The 15,374-nt window shown below is 40.8% G+C and overlaps 4 protein-coding genes and 1 non-coding gene across 5 annotated transcripts; 4 read left to right on the top strand and 1 right to left on the bottom strand.

Moving 5' to 3' along the window:
- The first annotated feature begins 192 nt into the window (after positions 1-192).
- On the top strand, positions 193-2,967 carry BCR41DRAFT_349590 (hypothetical protein). The gene has a single exon (XM_022023493.1). The coding sequence runs from the start codon at positions 457-459 to the stop codon at positions 2,914-2,916; it is 2,460 nt and encodes an 819-aa protein (XP_021883294.1). The 5' UTR covers positions 193-456; the 3' UTR covers positions 2,917-2,967.
- A 1,869-nt stretch (positions 2,968-4,836) lies between these two features.
- BCR41DRAFT_334039 (beta-lactamase-like protein) lies at positions 4,837-8,123 on the top strand (the record flags this gene model as incomplete). The annotated part of the gene is made up of 6 exons (XM_022021915.1): positions 4,837-5,112; positions 5,316-5,708; positions 5,860-6,002; positions 6,134-7,362; positions 7,479-7,727; positions 7,782-8,123. Exons 1-6 carry the CDS (start codon positions 4,961-4,963, stop codon positions 8,121-8,123), a joined length of 2,508 nt encoding a protein of 835 aa, XP_021883293.1. The 5' UTR covers positions 4,837-4,960.
- A 333-nt stretch (positions 8,124-8,456) lies between these two features.
- On the bottom strand, positions 8,457-10,254 carry BCR41DRAFT_377170 (WD40-repeat-containing domain protein; the record flags this gene model as incomplete). The annotated part of the gene is made up of 7 exons (XM_022027089.1): positions 8,457-8,533; positions 8,665-8,875; positions 8,964-9,097; positions 9,223-9,330; positions 9,474-9,643; positions 9,773-9,838; positions 10,001-10,254. 7 exons carry the CDS (start codon positions 10,252-10,254, stop codon positions 8,457-8,459), a joined length of 1,020 nt encoding a protein of 339 aa, XP_021883292.1.
- Positions 10,255-10,930: 676 nt separating this feature from the next.
- On the top strand, positions 10,931-14,181 carry BCR41DRAFT_349584 (Cullin repeat-like-containing domain protein). The gene is made up of 10 exons (XM_022023492.1): positions 10,931-11,202; positions 11,311-11,407; positions 11,510-11,609; positions 11,728-11,927; positions 12,060-12,422; positions 12,529-12,741; positions 12,845-12,943; positions 13,046-13,111; positions 13,218-13,386; positions 13,516-14,181. Exons 1-10 carry the CDS (start codon positions 11,183-11,185, stop codon positions 14,133-14,135), a joined length of 1,947 nt encoding a protein of 648 aa, XP_021883291.1. The 5' UTR covers positions 10,931-11,182; the 3' UTR covers positions 14,136-14,181.
- Positions 14,182-14,755: 574 nt separating this feature from the next.
- BCR41DRAFT_t47 lies at positions 14,756-14,827 on the top strand. Its single transcript has one exon. It is a non-coding gene; the product is annotated as a tRNA-Arg (tRNA).
- The last annotated feature ends 547 nt before the right edge of the window (positions 14,828-15,374 follow it).

The raw sequence follows: 15,374 nt of genomic DNA, 5'->3' as shown, positions 1-15,374 counted from the left end.
TAATTATTAAGGTGATGAATGTAAAAAAACAGATTGTTTGGCACCAGATTTCATTTTCAAAATAAATAAATCAGTCTCCTCAGTTGAATCTCAGTTGGGTCCTGATGTCCTGATGTCATGTCTTCTGCTTCTGTGTTCTTCTTTTCTTACTCTTCTCTCACTCTTTCTTTCTTTCTTTTTTTTTTGAGTTTGATTCAATCTTAGATCATTCCTTCACTCTTCATTCTTATTCTCATTCATTTCTTTCGCTCATCGCTTCTTCTTTTTTAATCTCATTTCACATTCTCTTTAGTCATCAACTTTCCCTTTTTCACTTTTGTCGACACTCGTTCCTCTCTTTCTCTCTCCTCTCTCTCATTGGTACCATATCCATATCCAACTCTGTATCCATATCTCCATATTCAAATATCTCTTTCTTCCTTGTCTCTCACATCCGTATATAACGTCTCTTTACTGATGCCTCCGGATAGCACACCGCTCTCCTCTCACTCACATTTACATTCTCGCTCTTGCTCTCGCTCCTCTACTCTTCTTACCTCCTTTCACCCCTCTTATATTCTTCCATCTTCATCATTGCTCTTTTCACAGCCTTCAACGCTTCCTCTGCGGCGGAGGAGGCGGCTGCAGCTGCAGCGATCACCCCATCGTTCACATCGTCATTTTTTTTCAACTCTATCAACTTTATCACTATCACTTTTATTCTTCTTGTCTCCCACTATTGTGCATCCTATAGACGCAGTGTCATGTTTATATCCCAACGACAGTACCACTGTGCAGCCTGGCACAACAGTCCCGATTGCATGGCAGGTCTCTGCCGACGATGTCCAGCTGTATGACACACTTTCTGCAGAGTTACTCTGCAGGGATTACATTGGACCCAATGGGGGTAAATGGCGATCTATCGCTACCTTATTCACTGGCCGTGGTCTCAATCCTCCCGCAGACCAGTTCAGTTTCCGGTTCCCTGACTGTGGACCATATGCGACCGTGGGATCAATCCAATTTATAGGCCACATGTCTAAGGCAGGCCTACAGGTCATACAGGAGGATTCGTGCAATTTTGAGATCCAGTCTGCCCTATTGCCATACGCTGCACCTCTACCCAAATCGCCTCCCGATGCAGAACCCACAACCACCACATCTACCCCAACTTTGTCTACTGAAACAGAGACCCCCCTTCCTTCTTCCCCCTCAAGTTCATCCGTCCCATATCCTATCCGTGCCCCCAGGATGCCGCCGTCCCAGACCCAGACTCAGACTCAACCAGCTCCCAGCCCTTCTTCTACTCAAGGCTTCAGCCCTGCTCCACTCATAGGCATTGGCAAGCCAGCAACCACCACGACACCAGATAGCATAAGCCTCGATCCCTTCATTATCTTTCCCACAACTCCATCAACAATCTTTAAACCCTCGCCATTTAATCCTATCACCGTCCAGCCAACGACTACATCAGAACAAGGTTATAGAACTATTGACACTCAAACCCGAAATCCCATCACCAGTGCTACTGGTGATCCAACAGTCACAAGCGACACTTCAACTCCAAAACTGACTCCTGATCCCGGAGCAGGTGATGAAAATAATGGTGGAGACGTCATGGAAGGAGGGGAAGGAGGAAAAGGGAGTGTTGGAGGAGGAAATGGAGGCGAAGCTGGCACAGGTACATCGAATATGCCAGAAAGACCCAATAGCGACTCTGGAAGAGATAGATCAAACATGGCAATAATTGGGGCTGCGCTAGGAGGCGTTGGTGCAATCGCTTGTATTGCTATTGTAGTGGCCTCTTTGGTGATCATTCGCCGAAGAAAGAGATCAGCGGCAGGCCGAAAATCTATGGAGCAGTGGATGGAGTCGGGCTCTGGTGGTGCCATAAATGCGGGCGGGGCTGGCGGGGCTATGATCGAAACCAAACAGCGGAAGAAGTTTAGATTTACGCCGCGTCCTAAAGACGGTTATTTTTATAAGATGGAGGACCAGGATGACAATGATAGCGATGTGCATTCTTACATGGAGAGGCCAAATGGCACGGCTGCTGCTTTAAATAGCGCAGGCGCAACAGCGGCAGCAGTGTCAGTATTGACTAAAGATAGAGCTCGCCAAAGCATGACTCAACTGGACAGCTCTCAGCCAACCCTTGCCTTACCGCCTCATGCCATTGTCAACTCAATCACACCTCTCTTTATGCGAGAGGCTACACCATCGTCCTTTGGAGAATCTTCCTCGCGGACATATTCTGTGTCTTCAAGCTATTCAAGTGTTGAAAATTCATCCACGATCCGGAAGTATTGGGAGGCGTCCATAGCTGCACGTGCAGAGCATACAGCTCATTCGGTTCACCACAATACTTCCTCACGATCACGGGAAGCTGTAGAAGGGAACTATGATGAAGGATCAATATTCGGTGATGGCAACAGTATCAACAGCAGCGGTCAAGATTCCGAATCTAGAATGGCGGATATTTTGACGTTGAGATCAGTAGGAAGTGGAAGCGGCAGTTTCGCAGAGACGACAGGCACAGCAACTTCGTCACGATATCGATACAGGAATCGAAGGAATACACTTCATTCTTTGGGGGCAGCATCGTCGTTCTGGCAACAGAGCAGTCCAGCTACAACACTTTCTAGCATCCCAGATAGTCTTATGATCACCGAGGAGGAATTCCTAGAGCGATTGCACTTGCATCAAATGCAAATGCAGATGCAAGAGCAAGGATATTATGACCATCACTATCATCAAGAGTATTCCGGTCGATACTCTTCACGAATGACAATCAGCCGCTCCAACTCTATTCCGTCGTTGACATCCAGTAACGATCCATTCAAAACTTTTGATTCAAATGAGGTTCTACCAGATGTGGATCCATTCTCGGATAACCGTGCTGACTCGCGTGCCTCTATGAGAGCAGATATGCACTGATAGAACCGCTCTTTTTTATTTTATTTTACTTTATTTTTTGTAAACAGTTGCATCTTTTTTTTTTTTTTTTTTTTTTTTTTTTTTCTCTGCTATTATTATAATTTTTTCTTGTTCGTTATGCTCTTTTTCATTTACAAGCTCTATTTTTTTTTTTTTTTTTTTTTTTTTTTTTTCATTGTTACGACTATTATTATTAGTGTTATTATTATTCTCCTTGTCCACTCTTCGCACTACATATACCAACACGTATTACTCCTTTACATATTCATACTATTTCGTTTCTTGCTCCTGTCAATGAATTCGTATTTTGATTAAAATAAAACGAAAAGACGATCCTCTCTTCTTTCTTGCTGATGATGAACTTCATCACAGCAAAAAAAAAAAAAAAAAAAAAAAGATGTATCTAAATTTTTATACATGATGGCTGTTTGAATATATAATTTACAAGATTTGGTTTTTGCTCCAAAATATAATAAAGTTGTATCTGCCATCTGATATCTCAAAACTGGCACAAAGGACAAAACACGCTGAAGACATATACTGCGGTGTTTCTTAAGAGCCAGACAGAGCCTTACATTCTTCATCTTTTTTTTTTTATTTTTTTATTTTTTTATTTTTTTTTTAGCTTTGTCTAATTAGAAAACAGCCGCGATAGTAGTTGTGATTACAGCACATCCGCTCGAGATTAAGACGACGACGGTAATGGACAGTATTGCAGCTAGGTTATGCGAATCAATCGCATTGATCTTAATACATCCTCTCTCGAAAATTGACGATTATGATGGCTCAGTTACTTCAGATCTCCCAACCCAGGTACCCCGCACATCACATCGTGACAGTACAATCAGAGAAGAAAGCTCTTACCAATATTCTGTATCAACTTTTCGTATCCTTCCAGATACTTGAGCTCAGCAAGTTGCTTTCTCGATCAAAATTACCATTATTAAGGATCTTTGGTAATAAAAGTCTTAGTAAGGCTTGCTCCCAAAGGGCACTTTGATCTGATACAGTTTGTCCCACATTAGATCTCCTTGATTTGTTTACGCGTATAGTTATTGATATTTCTCCATCATTGTTTTTCACCAAATGGCAGGGCAACAAGGGTTGTTTGTTGCCTCAAAGGAATAAAGAAGCCCATGCCTTCGACATGCATTAAGCGATTCATCCTATACGAGAGTCTCTATACTTTAGGTACTTTAGGTATAAGCTGCTTATACTTATTCCAAAGCTATCTAAGGTTGAAGTTAGCAAATTGTTTTAAATGTCCCTCCTTGCCCATTTACTTACGTCGCTCCAAGTACTGCGGCAGTCTCGGCGCGTTAGTGCCAGAAAAACGAGTTTTTTCAGCCTTTATGCTGTCCTAGAAGCTAGCTCACCACTGAGTGTTCGGCTCGATGTTACCTTCAACAGTAGAGACGAATCCTCTAAAAGGGGCGTATTTGATCGCTTTTTAACTTTGGTGGCGCCATTGACCAATCAAAAGAGCCGATGGTGACTATTCCCTCACGGCTCAGGACATGCAAGGCGAAGCGATCAGGGTTTTTCATGGGCTATTTTGGAATTTTTCAGCTTGGGACCTGTCGTTGGAGTTGACTTTAAGCTGGAGTATAACCTATTGTAGGCCCAAACAGAGCATTCTCTTATCACGCTGTCGTGCAACTACAGACATAGACAATGGTCTCGGAATAAGTGTAAAAAACGCGTCTCATAAATCGTTAGTGAATCTTTCTGCTCAGCCACTCTACATTTTATTATTTGGATAATCCAATATGACTTTCACAACTTTCATTATAACTATTATAATTTATTATAATTACTATTATATTGTCATATTGTCACAGGAAGAAGGATTCAGATAACCCAAGCAACTAGTTTCTCAGAATTAACTGCTACCTCCAGAAGATATTAAAAGCACAGTATAAAAAAAAAAAAAGAAAGAAAAGAAACGAAAAGAAAAAGGAACGTACACGAGGAGCATCGGAGGCGCAAGAGTGCTCCAACAGGAAGGTACTTTTGACTGACAAAAGCAGTATAAAGAAAAAGCATGGAATCGAATTACATCCGATTCACTGCCTTGTCAGGCGCAAAGTCAGAATCAGCTCTCTGCTATTTGCTCGAGATTGATGAAGCAAAGATCTTGCTTGATTGTGGATGGAACGATGCATTCAACGTGGAGGATCTCAGGCAACTTAGGAGGTACAAGCAGAAAACAAATGAATTGATAAAAAAAAAAAAAAAAAATAGCATTATGCTTGCAATACTATGCTGAAAAGTCTCCTAACAGAATATACCATTTTGTCTATTCATTTTTCCACGTTCTTCAATGCATCATGGACTCACATGGCACAAACCAACGATGATGCCAATAATAAATTATAATAATAACAATAAATACTAAGGATCGCAAAGGATGTCGACGCTTGTTTACTCTCACATTCAACACTTCATCATTTGGGCGCGTTGGCCTATGCGAGGTCCTATTTGGGCTTACGGGCGCAGACTTATGCAACCTTCCCAGTGATGGATATGGGTCGCCTGTCACTCTACGACATATGGCAATCAAAACGAGCAACTGAGGATTTCAGAACGTTTAATCTGGAAGATATTGATCAAGCCTTTGAGGCTATTACCTGCCTTAGATACCAGCAACCAACCGATCTAGGAGGTAAATGTAAAGGTATCACGATCACAGCATCATCTGCAGGACATACAGTTGGGGGAACCATCTGGAAGATCTCGAAAGATACAGAATCAATCCTGTATGCTGTTGATTATAACCATCGCAAAGACAAGTAAGTTCAAATCATCCTTTCTTTCTTTTTCTTTTTTTTTTTTTCTTCTGACGATGCGTTATGGGCATAATTAAATAACTTCTTCCTTTATTTTTTTTTTTATTTTTTTTTTATTTTTTTTGTCGTTGTTGTTGTTGTTGTTGTTTTAAAGACATTTGGATGCAACAGTTCTGTTGCAGCCGGATGGAAATGCTCCTCAGGAATTCTTAAGACCATCCTTGATGATCACGGATGCTTACAACTCGGAACAGCTCCTGCAGCCTTCTCGCCCTTCTAGGGACCGAGCTCTTTTAGGTAAACATGTGTTCTCATTATTTCCTTCTTTCTTTTTCTATTTTTTTTTTTTTTTTTTTTTTTTTTTTAATTATTTAATTATAAAGAGAGGTTTTTTATATATACTAACAATGACAATAATAATATAATAGAGTCAACGGTAGCAACAATCAACAATGGCGGATCTGTCCTGCTTCCGACCGATTCTTCAACACGAGTTTTAGAATTGGCCTACATGTTAGATTCTTACTGGATGGCAAATCGAATCCGACACCCTCTAATCCTTCTCACAAACTTTTCATATCGAACTGCTCATTTTGCGACCTCAATGATGGAATGGATGGGAGATACAGTCCGCTCTCAATTAACAGATACACGTGAGAACCCTTTTCAATTCAAGTACTTGCGACTCTGTCAACGACTTTCGGATTTAGATAAATATACTGGGCCCAAAGTCATTTTGGCGTCAAATCTGTCAATGGAAACTGGGTTTTCTCGGGAGGTGTTCTTAAAAATGGATAAATGGTCAGAGAATCCCAAGAATACATTGATCCTGACAGAGAGAGCTCTTCCAGGAGAATTGGCTAGATACCTTTACGATGAGTGGAAACAAGGTGTGGGCGAGCTAGAGAATAAAGAGGTTGGAAGTGAAGTTCAATTGGATAGTGTTCTCCGATTACAAGTGGACCGCAAGGTACCGCTGGAAGGCCAGGAGCTGGCAGATTTCTTAGCAGCACAGGAGGCTCGACAGGAACGAGAGCGCGCAGATGCAGCATTGCTAGAACGGAGTCGGCGAACATTACTAGAAGAAGAGAACGATAGCGATGATGATGAAGGGTCTATGGATGGAGATAACAGCATGATGATTGAAACAGATACGTTGTTGTCCAAGACAGGAAGCCATGATGTGTATATGAAGGATGCAACCAAGTCTGGTGGATTCTTCAAGCAAACTCAGAGTTATCGTATGTTTCCGTATGTGGAGCGAAGGAAGAAGATTGATGATTATGGAGAAAGCATTGTGGCCGAACATTTTTTAAGTGCTTCGTCTAGTGCACTTCTCTCACTTTCGGCATCGGACGGCCGCGGGGATGTGGATGCTAATGGTGATACTCACATGGGGGCAGATGACGGGACTAATGTTGATGAAGATGGCAATGTGTTAGGAGAGGAAAGAGAAGGAGAAAACATTGGAGCAGATGGAAAGGACAAATATATCGACTCTGACATGGTCCATCCAGAAGATACTGTGCCTTCAAAATACGAAACCTCAGAGGAAGATATCATTGTCAAGTGCAAAGTGCGGTATGTAGATATAGAAGGCCGTGCAGATGAAAGCGCTATGAAGACTATCTTGCAAGCCATTGCACCAAGAAAGCTGGTAAGATATATATTTTTTTTTTAAAAAAAAAAAAAAAAAAAAAAAAAAAGCTCGAGATCTGTAAGCAATTAAGCTCATCTCCATCAGGCTACTAACACCTTCATGCTTTTCTGTAGATCCTAATCCATGGAACGGAATTAAAGACAGAATCCTTGTGTAAAACCTATCTTGAGCTGTCGGATATGACACGCGAAATCTATACACCTTCGATTGGTGAGGTCCTCAATGTCTCTGAAGTGACCAACATGTACAAAATCAACTTGACAGATGCACTTTTGAGTTCTTTATCATTCTCGACTCTAGGCGAGTATGATCTGGCCTATCTTGTGGGCCAAGTTCAGATCCCACCAGGATCAAACGCTCCAGTGCTAGGTATGCCTATGACGATAGTAGATATGGATAAGGCCTCAGCGGCCAAGAAACTTATCACTGCTGAAACTACTGGAGAAATTTCGGACCAACAGCTGCAACAACAACATGCGCTTCAACTTCAGATTCAACAACAGCGCTTGGAATTACTGGCACGAGAGCATAAACCAGTCTTGGTGGGCGATGTCAAGTTGACAGAGTTCAAGAACAGAGTGCTGAAGCAAGCGGGTATCGAAGCAGAGTTCATGGGTGATGGAGTGTTGGTCTGCAATGGGGTCGTGGCCCTCCGCAAATCAGACACAACCGGTCAGATATTATTGGAGGGTTCTCCTATGAGTCAAGATTATTATCAAGTCCGGGAATTGCTCTACAAACAGTTTGCTATCCTGTAAAATAATTAGCAAGATGAAACGAATAAAGTACAACATTGTAAAAAGAGAAAATGAAACAAGTAAAATAAAGAAATAAATATATCTATAAAATAAAATAATAAAAAAATAAAAAACTTTTATCAAGCTCAAAGCCATCATAGAGAACGTTGAATACAAAAATCATCAAAACTTAGATCCAGATAATTGTCAAATTTTAATAAAAATGACCAAAGAAGCGAACGTTGTCGGATCATGCGGGTATAGGGCTATTAAAGTAGACATATTACATGACGAAAAAGCAAAAAAAAAAAAAAAAAAAAAAAAATCGAGAAGGGGACCTGAAAGCTTTGCAATTTAAATAAGGCTTCCAGAAGGAAAGCTCCTTCGTGTAACTGTATCTACATCGAATTCAAGAACTGTGTTCTCCAAACCTATATGAAGATCCGAGATAGGACGTAGGGCATAGGATGAGTGATGAGTAGTCGAAGATATGTTAATAAAAATCTATCAGATTCCATCCAAGCCTGACAGAATGGAATGTAAGATTGAAACAAGTACATACCAACAAAACAGACTTTGCTGTCGGGGCTTAATGCAATGCCCGAGATGTGTTCGTCATTAGTCGGCGGCGCAACACGAACAATCTGCCTCTCATTAAAGGTCCTCGCATCAACCAAGTTGATGTAGGATACATGCTCACTATATAGAAGCAGATCAATCGACCCGGATGACGAGAACTTGACACATCGCGTAGCGCCTTTTGATTGTGGTTGCTAAAAAGTGGAACAAATGAAAAGTCAAACCACATGAATACGGCTCATTTCTTCTTAATGAAAACCAACAATATGGGTAAGGTAATACCTGCTTTGATCCAAGTTTACAAAGCTTCTCGCTATGGCGAATATCCCAGACACTGACATATCCATCTTGATTTGCTACTGCAAACTTTTCTGAAGATTGATTCCAGGCACATGAAAAACTTGCCTCCGTTGTTGCTATTTCGATTATTATTATTAATTTTTTTTTTTTTTTTTTTTTTTTTTTTTTTTTTTTTCAATAAATAAGTATCTGGATAGAATTGGATGAAACGCACGATATCATAATTAAATTCCAGTTGTACCTGTGTAAGTGCCAATTTTTTGATAGCCCGCTGCTGAGATGTCATATAAAAAAACTTGATTCGAGTCGCCGACTGCTACCATCTTACGTCCATCGGGGCTCACAGACGCTAAAAATGACGCAGTGAACAAACGTTAAAAAAGCTATACCACTGCTCCAGTTCAACTCAATCTAATCTACTAAACTTGCGCGTGTTTTTTTTTTTTAAAAAAAAAAAAAAAAAAAAAAAAAGATAAAGCAGATGCTACATACCATAGTTGACAGCCGTTGGCAATTGGATGCTGGTCAGACGTTGTAGTCCTGGCAAGGAATATACTTTAATGGTTTCATCATTGTTACTAATTAGCAGACGTGTCCCTCCTAGATGCTCCGAGATACAAAGCGCATTGTTGATCGACCCGCCGACATTTGTATGCGCAAACCTGGTGGTAGCAATTGTAAGTAGGATCTATTAGATAAATACTACAGACGCTGTATAGGAAGTAGCAAATATTTATCCCCGGTTCAGCCCTTGCAAATTATGCTGTATTCTATTCTGTGCGGTTTTTTACCAGTTGCTGTTCATCTGTCTGACCATCAATTGGTTGCGCTGTCCACCAGCAGCAAGGTATCCGCATCTATTTGGAGGGCGAAAAGAAAGTAAGGTTTATTAAGGCAGTCCAAAGGATCCTTGTGAAATTCAAAAAAATTTGTTGGCCCCTCCTCCTATTCACTCTTTTCAAAAGATAAAAATAATAAGTAGAAGAAAAAAAGAAAGAAAGAAAGAAAAAGATGCTTACGCAGCTGTCAAAGACGTAGGTTGGAATGGAAGATCCTTCATCAGGTGCGTAGTAATCTTTGTTCGAGTATTATAGCTGTTTACTGCATTTTGATTAACATAAATGAACTCTTCGCTGGTCTTGGGACAAGTGATCAGATCTCGCAGTTGCCAGTGCTGGATCGTTGAGCGCTGGTTGTGGACTCTGGGTCTAGGTTTGAGGAACTCGCAGTTGTCGCGAATGATTTGCGCCTGTGGGGTGTATGAGGTATTCATCGCTGTAAAAGAGAAAAGTAAGGTAAAAATGGCTCGATACGGTTCAATGAGCGAGAAACAACAATTATTCAGTGTAAAGGACAACTTGTGGAAACAAGAGAATTGCATGCGTTGTTTTTGCGATTTGTTTTGTGTGGTGCTTTTGTATCGTAGTCGAATGGAATAAAGCAAAGGTGAAGACAACAGGAAGAGCAAACGAAAGAAATGGGGACAGAAATGAATGGCACAAGAAGGAATAAAATAAAGAATAAAGTAAAAATCAAAGGAAGGGTGATGAGGTAGGGAGGCTGATTTCATTCATTCAAGGAAAGAAAAGAAAAGACAATGAGGATGAAACAAAAGAAATAGTAATCACCCAAGAAGACTACTGCACAAAGAGGATCACCAAATACATTTATTGACTATGGACGCTAGAAAAAAAAACTTCAGCATTCCCATCAAAGGCAAGGTGCTCCCCTGACTGAAAGGAAGAGATATCATCATGAGCATGAGGGAGAAGAAAGGGGGAGAAGATGGATTGTGCATAAATTATTGTTGATCTGCCAGCCCAGTAAATGATAAGGGCCTGGACAGGGATGTTCTTTTGCATGTGCATGGTTATATGCTAATCCCGTGTAACCATTTTTTACAAAAGAGCATTCTACCTGAGATCAATAAAGCAACTTGTGGGTTGGCTCCCTTTAGTAGTCTTCTTTTAGTAAAAACACTTTTTTCTTTTTCTTCTCTTTCTGGAACTCATCGTTCAGTCTCTCCATCCCTTTCACTCGCCCTAAAACCTCCTATTTCAAGTCTGAAAACCTCAGTCAGGAAAGTTTACCACGGACACATTTGCAACACACAGGACAAACAAAACTGAGCAACAAACAAACAAACATCCCCACATTTCACGTCTCCATTCTCAGCCGCGGCTCATCACCCGTCATCGGACATGGCCATCGCTAGCGAAGGGTATTGTTTCATGGCTATTTTTATTGAGCTTAAATGGACGACGGTGCAAGATGAAGTACAACTACGACCTGGATCAACTCATCGTCAAACTTTGTTGTAAGAAAATAGAATTAGAGAGAACAAGACTTTCTTGGATGAGGAAGTCGCAGAGTTAAGTGGCCTCACCGCCAGTCTCGACAAGACCAACACTGTATCAACTAAGATGGTAATGCAGCTTCTTCTGAGATATAAAACACTTGATGGGAGAGTTCAGTCAATGGACCTACTTGATGGCTGACATTTTACATGTTTGGGCTTTTGCATGTAGGTCGACATTCTGAACTCATTTGATACCCGGCTTGCGAGCTTGGAGACATCAGTGATGCCCATCCATAAGTCAACACAATCCCTCACACGCCTTGCTGGAAGTACGCAATTGTATATAGATACCAGATGGGATATGAGCTAAAAAAAAAAAAAAAAAAAAAGTGTTGCTACGATTAAAGAGTACTGAGTACTAATACACTTATGACCCATTGGAAATAGACATGAACCAGACGGTTGCAGCTCTGGAGGCTATCTTGTCATACTTTGATCTGGCTGCACAAGAAGAGGCTATAGTTGCAAGACCATTAGCAGAGCGGGATCTGCAATCCTACTTGCAGTCTATTGCGCGGATACGCGAGTATCTCCGGGCCATGAGTTCAATAAAACTCAAGGCAGGCGAGCGAGTTGTCCAACAGCTGGTAGGCAATACAAAAACCATTTCTACAAAAGATTCCTCTCCTTCCTTCTCTTTTTTCTCTCCCTATCTTCGGTCCAATGGTCCAAAAACTTGATTTTATTGCTTCTACACTAACACAATACAAAATACATAGAAACGAAGCTTGAAGCTCGCAGCAGGACAATTGGACGACCTATTCAAGAGGCTTTTAACCCAGAATAGTCAACCACTGGATCTCAAGACTGTTACCTCTACAGATCGCAAAGATATCCCAGCACTTCCATCAGGAGTCATACAGACGCTTGTCACCGTGGCAAAAAGTCTGGCAGATATTGATCTAGATCCGCATGCTACACCCACAGGGTATTTGAAGTCGTACTGTGAAATCCGTGCCAATTGCATGATTAAGTCTTTGGCGCCCCTGTATCAGTCTTCCATGGTGGAATTGAAGGGCATCTATGACAAAGGATCAAGTCCATTCATCCCCTATACGTCATCCTTACTCAAACTTTGCAGGGTATAAATGGATTTCTCGTTGAGTCTTTTAATTAAGTTAGGCTGTCAATGTCTTTCATATTCCTTTAAACTAAGCTCTTACCGTTCAAATGTTTTTTTCAATATAGAATGAAGCCGATTTGGCCGACACTCTTCTAGACCCCAAGCTTCTCAGTCTTGCATTCATGGGATCAATTATGCCTCCAATCGAGCAATGGGTTGAGGCGGGTCGGACGATCACACGCAGAGTGAGGAAGACGTATACATCTGAAGTCGGAGTTCTCTTTGATATCATTGAGTCTCTAGAAGGCAACATGAATACATTCGAAAGTGTCTTTGGGGTAAGGAGTTTTGGTTTTTTTTTTTTTTTTAGCATTTGTCCCATTTGAGCAAGGATTTGAGCCCTAATGAATATTCCCACCCTTCATTCTACTTTGAGGGTAGTTGGCGAGAAGGCAAAAGGAAAACGACGCTGCAGAGCTCCTTAAGACATTCAAAGCAGCTGCAATGAGGACATTTATTGATTTCCTTGCTGATGTCCGAGTAAGTATTGTTGTTGAAAAAACGGTTGAATTATACTGTAACGGTTGAATTATACTGTAACGGCTCTAACCCTTACTTTCCCCTCTTTCATATACACTAAAGAGCCAAAACAACTCCAAATATCAAGCCATGCCGCTGGACGGAACAGTTCATCAATTGACTTCGGATGTATGTAGCGATCATTATGAATTCTTTTTAGGATGATAGACATGTCAAGATGATTGATTCTATTTTTATATTTTAACATGGACTGTCCATGCAATATCGACAATAGACCCTTAACTATATGAAGCGTCTGATGAACTATCAATCCATGGTTGAGTCAATCCTTAATCTTATCGGAGATGGCAACTGGAATAATTCTGATGCCGGTGCTCCTCAAAATCGTCGACCCCATGCTGCTGGGCGCTCAGGACGAAGCGCCGTTTTGCAACATTATTTCGGTGAGACTCATCCTATTTCTGTCCTTATTTCTATCCTTATCACTGTTTGATCTCTGTTGGACTATAATTGATAGTTGTTTGCTTACTTTCTTTTTTTTTTTTTTTTTTTTAAAAAAAAAAAAAAAATAGCGGATGTGTTGGAAGCACTAGTTCAAAATATTGATGCCAAGTCTAAATTTTACAAGAAGAGTCAGTCATTGACTCAGCTGTTTTTGCTGAATAATTATTTTTATATTTCCAAATCGGTGCGTACGACGCCTGGAATGCTCGATGTTATCAATGGTACAGGACCCGAGGTCGCCAATACACCAGCCAATAACCTGACTTCAGCTATCTATGAACGGCCATTGAAACAGAACGTGGATCTCTACCAAGACAATTGGAAGCAGTGTGTGGAGCATCTTATGGACGTGACATATGTCCAGGATGGCGGTGTTCAACAAGTGCTGAACTCGAACCAGCGTCAAATGGTCAAAGATAAATTCAAAAACTTTAATCATGACTTTGATGAGTTGTGGAAGACACAAAAGCAATACTCGATCCCGGATGTAGATCTGAGAGCTATGGTCCTTAAAGACGTGCACCAAGTTTTGATTCCAATGTATGACAAGTTTCTGACGAAATATGCGTCTTCAGGCGGTGGAGGAGGGGCTGCAACTATGGAGTTTACAAAGAACCTGCAAAAATATATTCGATATGATGTATCCATGGTGAAGGATATGGTTAGTCAATTTTTTACAAATACGTAGAGGCTGCCTTCGTGTACTTCTTGCTATTTGAAATCTAGAAATAATAATAACTTTTCAAACATCTTTAATGACATAAACTGCTCTCTCTCTCTGGTCATTATTTTCCTGTCTTTTTTTTTTTTTTTTTTTTTTTGATAACTGGAATCCACGAAACCAAGCAACGCTTATTAAGATGTTAGCTCTATAAATGGGTTGCCTCATAACTGGGGCCGCAGATTGGGACCCGTACCAGATTGTATTAAGGATTTTTTTATTTTTTAATTTATTTGTTTTTTGATAACGAGGTTAGCTCTTTAAATGGGTTGCCCCATTACTGGGTCGCAAATAAAGCGGTATCCAATAATCGACCGAAGCCGCATCGTCATACTGCCACAGTACTACATCCTGTTCATAAACCACGTCAGCATTGAGTAGACTTCCTTGGTCCCAGAGGACCTGTGGCACGGCTCTACGTGACGAGCCCTGCTCCCTAATTGGCCCGTTGTGCGCGAAAGTCATCTTCGCCTCGGTCTCGCACATTGGCGACCTAAATTTGCGATTATATCACGTGATGCTCCAAATATCACTACGCTTTGAAAATAGATATAAAATATTTCTAACTGGGAAGAAGATCGCGTAAAGGTCTACTGGCCCAATGGAAAGGCGTCTGACTACGAATCAGGAGATTGCAGGTTCGACCCCTGCGTAGATCAATTTTGCATCAAATTAATGTTTTTGCCAAGCCCTCTTTACTTCAAGGATGAAGTTATTTGTATGGCCTCCGTGGAAATAACAATTTGCACTATTCCGTACTCACCTTATTTACACGGGGGTCTTTTTTTTATTTGTACGAGATCTTAATTTCAGTCTTAAATACCATTACCAGGTAGCCTTCTACGACACAAGCCCAGATCCAGAGCCGATACCCAAGCATCAAACACTGACCAGAATATTTATCTTTTAATGATTATACGTGGCTCAGAGTAGATGTTGATATTCTTTATGCGACTCTGGAACTAAATAAAGAACTACAATGATTTATCTAAAGTTGAAATATACTATGCCGCTCTACTTTGCACTTTTGTTGGCCGTGTTGTTATAGATTGTGGATGGTTTCCCGATGCTTTCTTTCATTTAGCCCATGCATCCATCTTTAGTATTTCTGTACGCTATTAAGCACACAACGATGAGTTCAGTAATTAGGAACCTCTAATATGTAAGCATAAATACTCTTTTCTGTTACGTTGATAAAGATCCTTA

Source organism: Lobosporangium transversale (genome assembly GCF_002105155.1).
Source record: "Lobosporangium transversale strain NRRL 3116 chromosome Unknown BCR41scaffold_10, whole genome shotgun sequence".
Lineage (NCBI taxonomy): Eukaryota > Fungi > Mortierellomycota > Mortierellomycetes > Mortierellales > Mortierellaceae > Lobosporangium > Lobosporangium transversale.
This window is presented reverse-complemented; position numbering and strand designations above follow the sequence as displayed.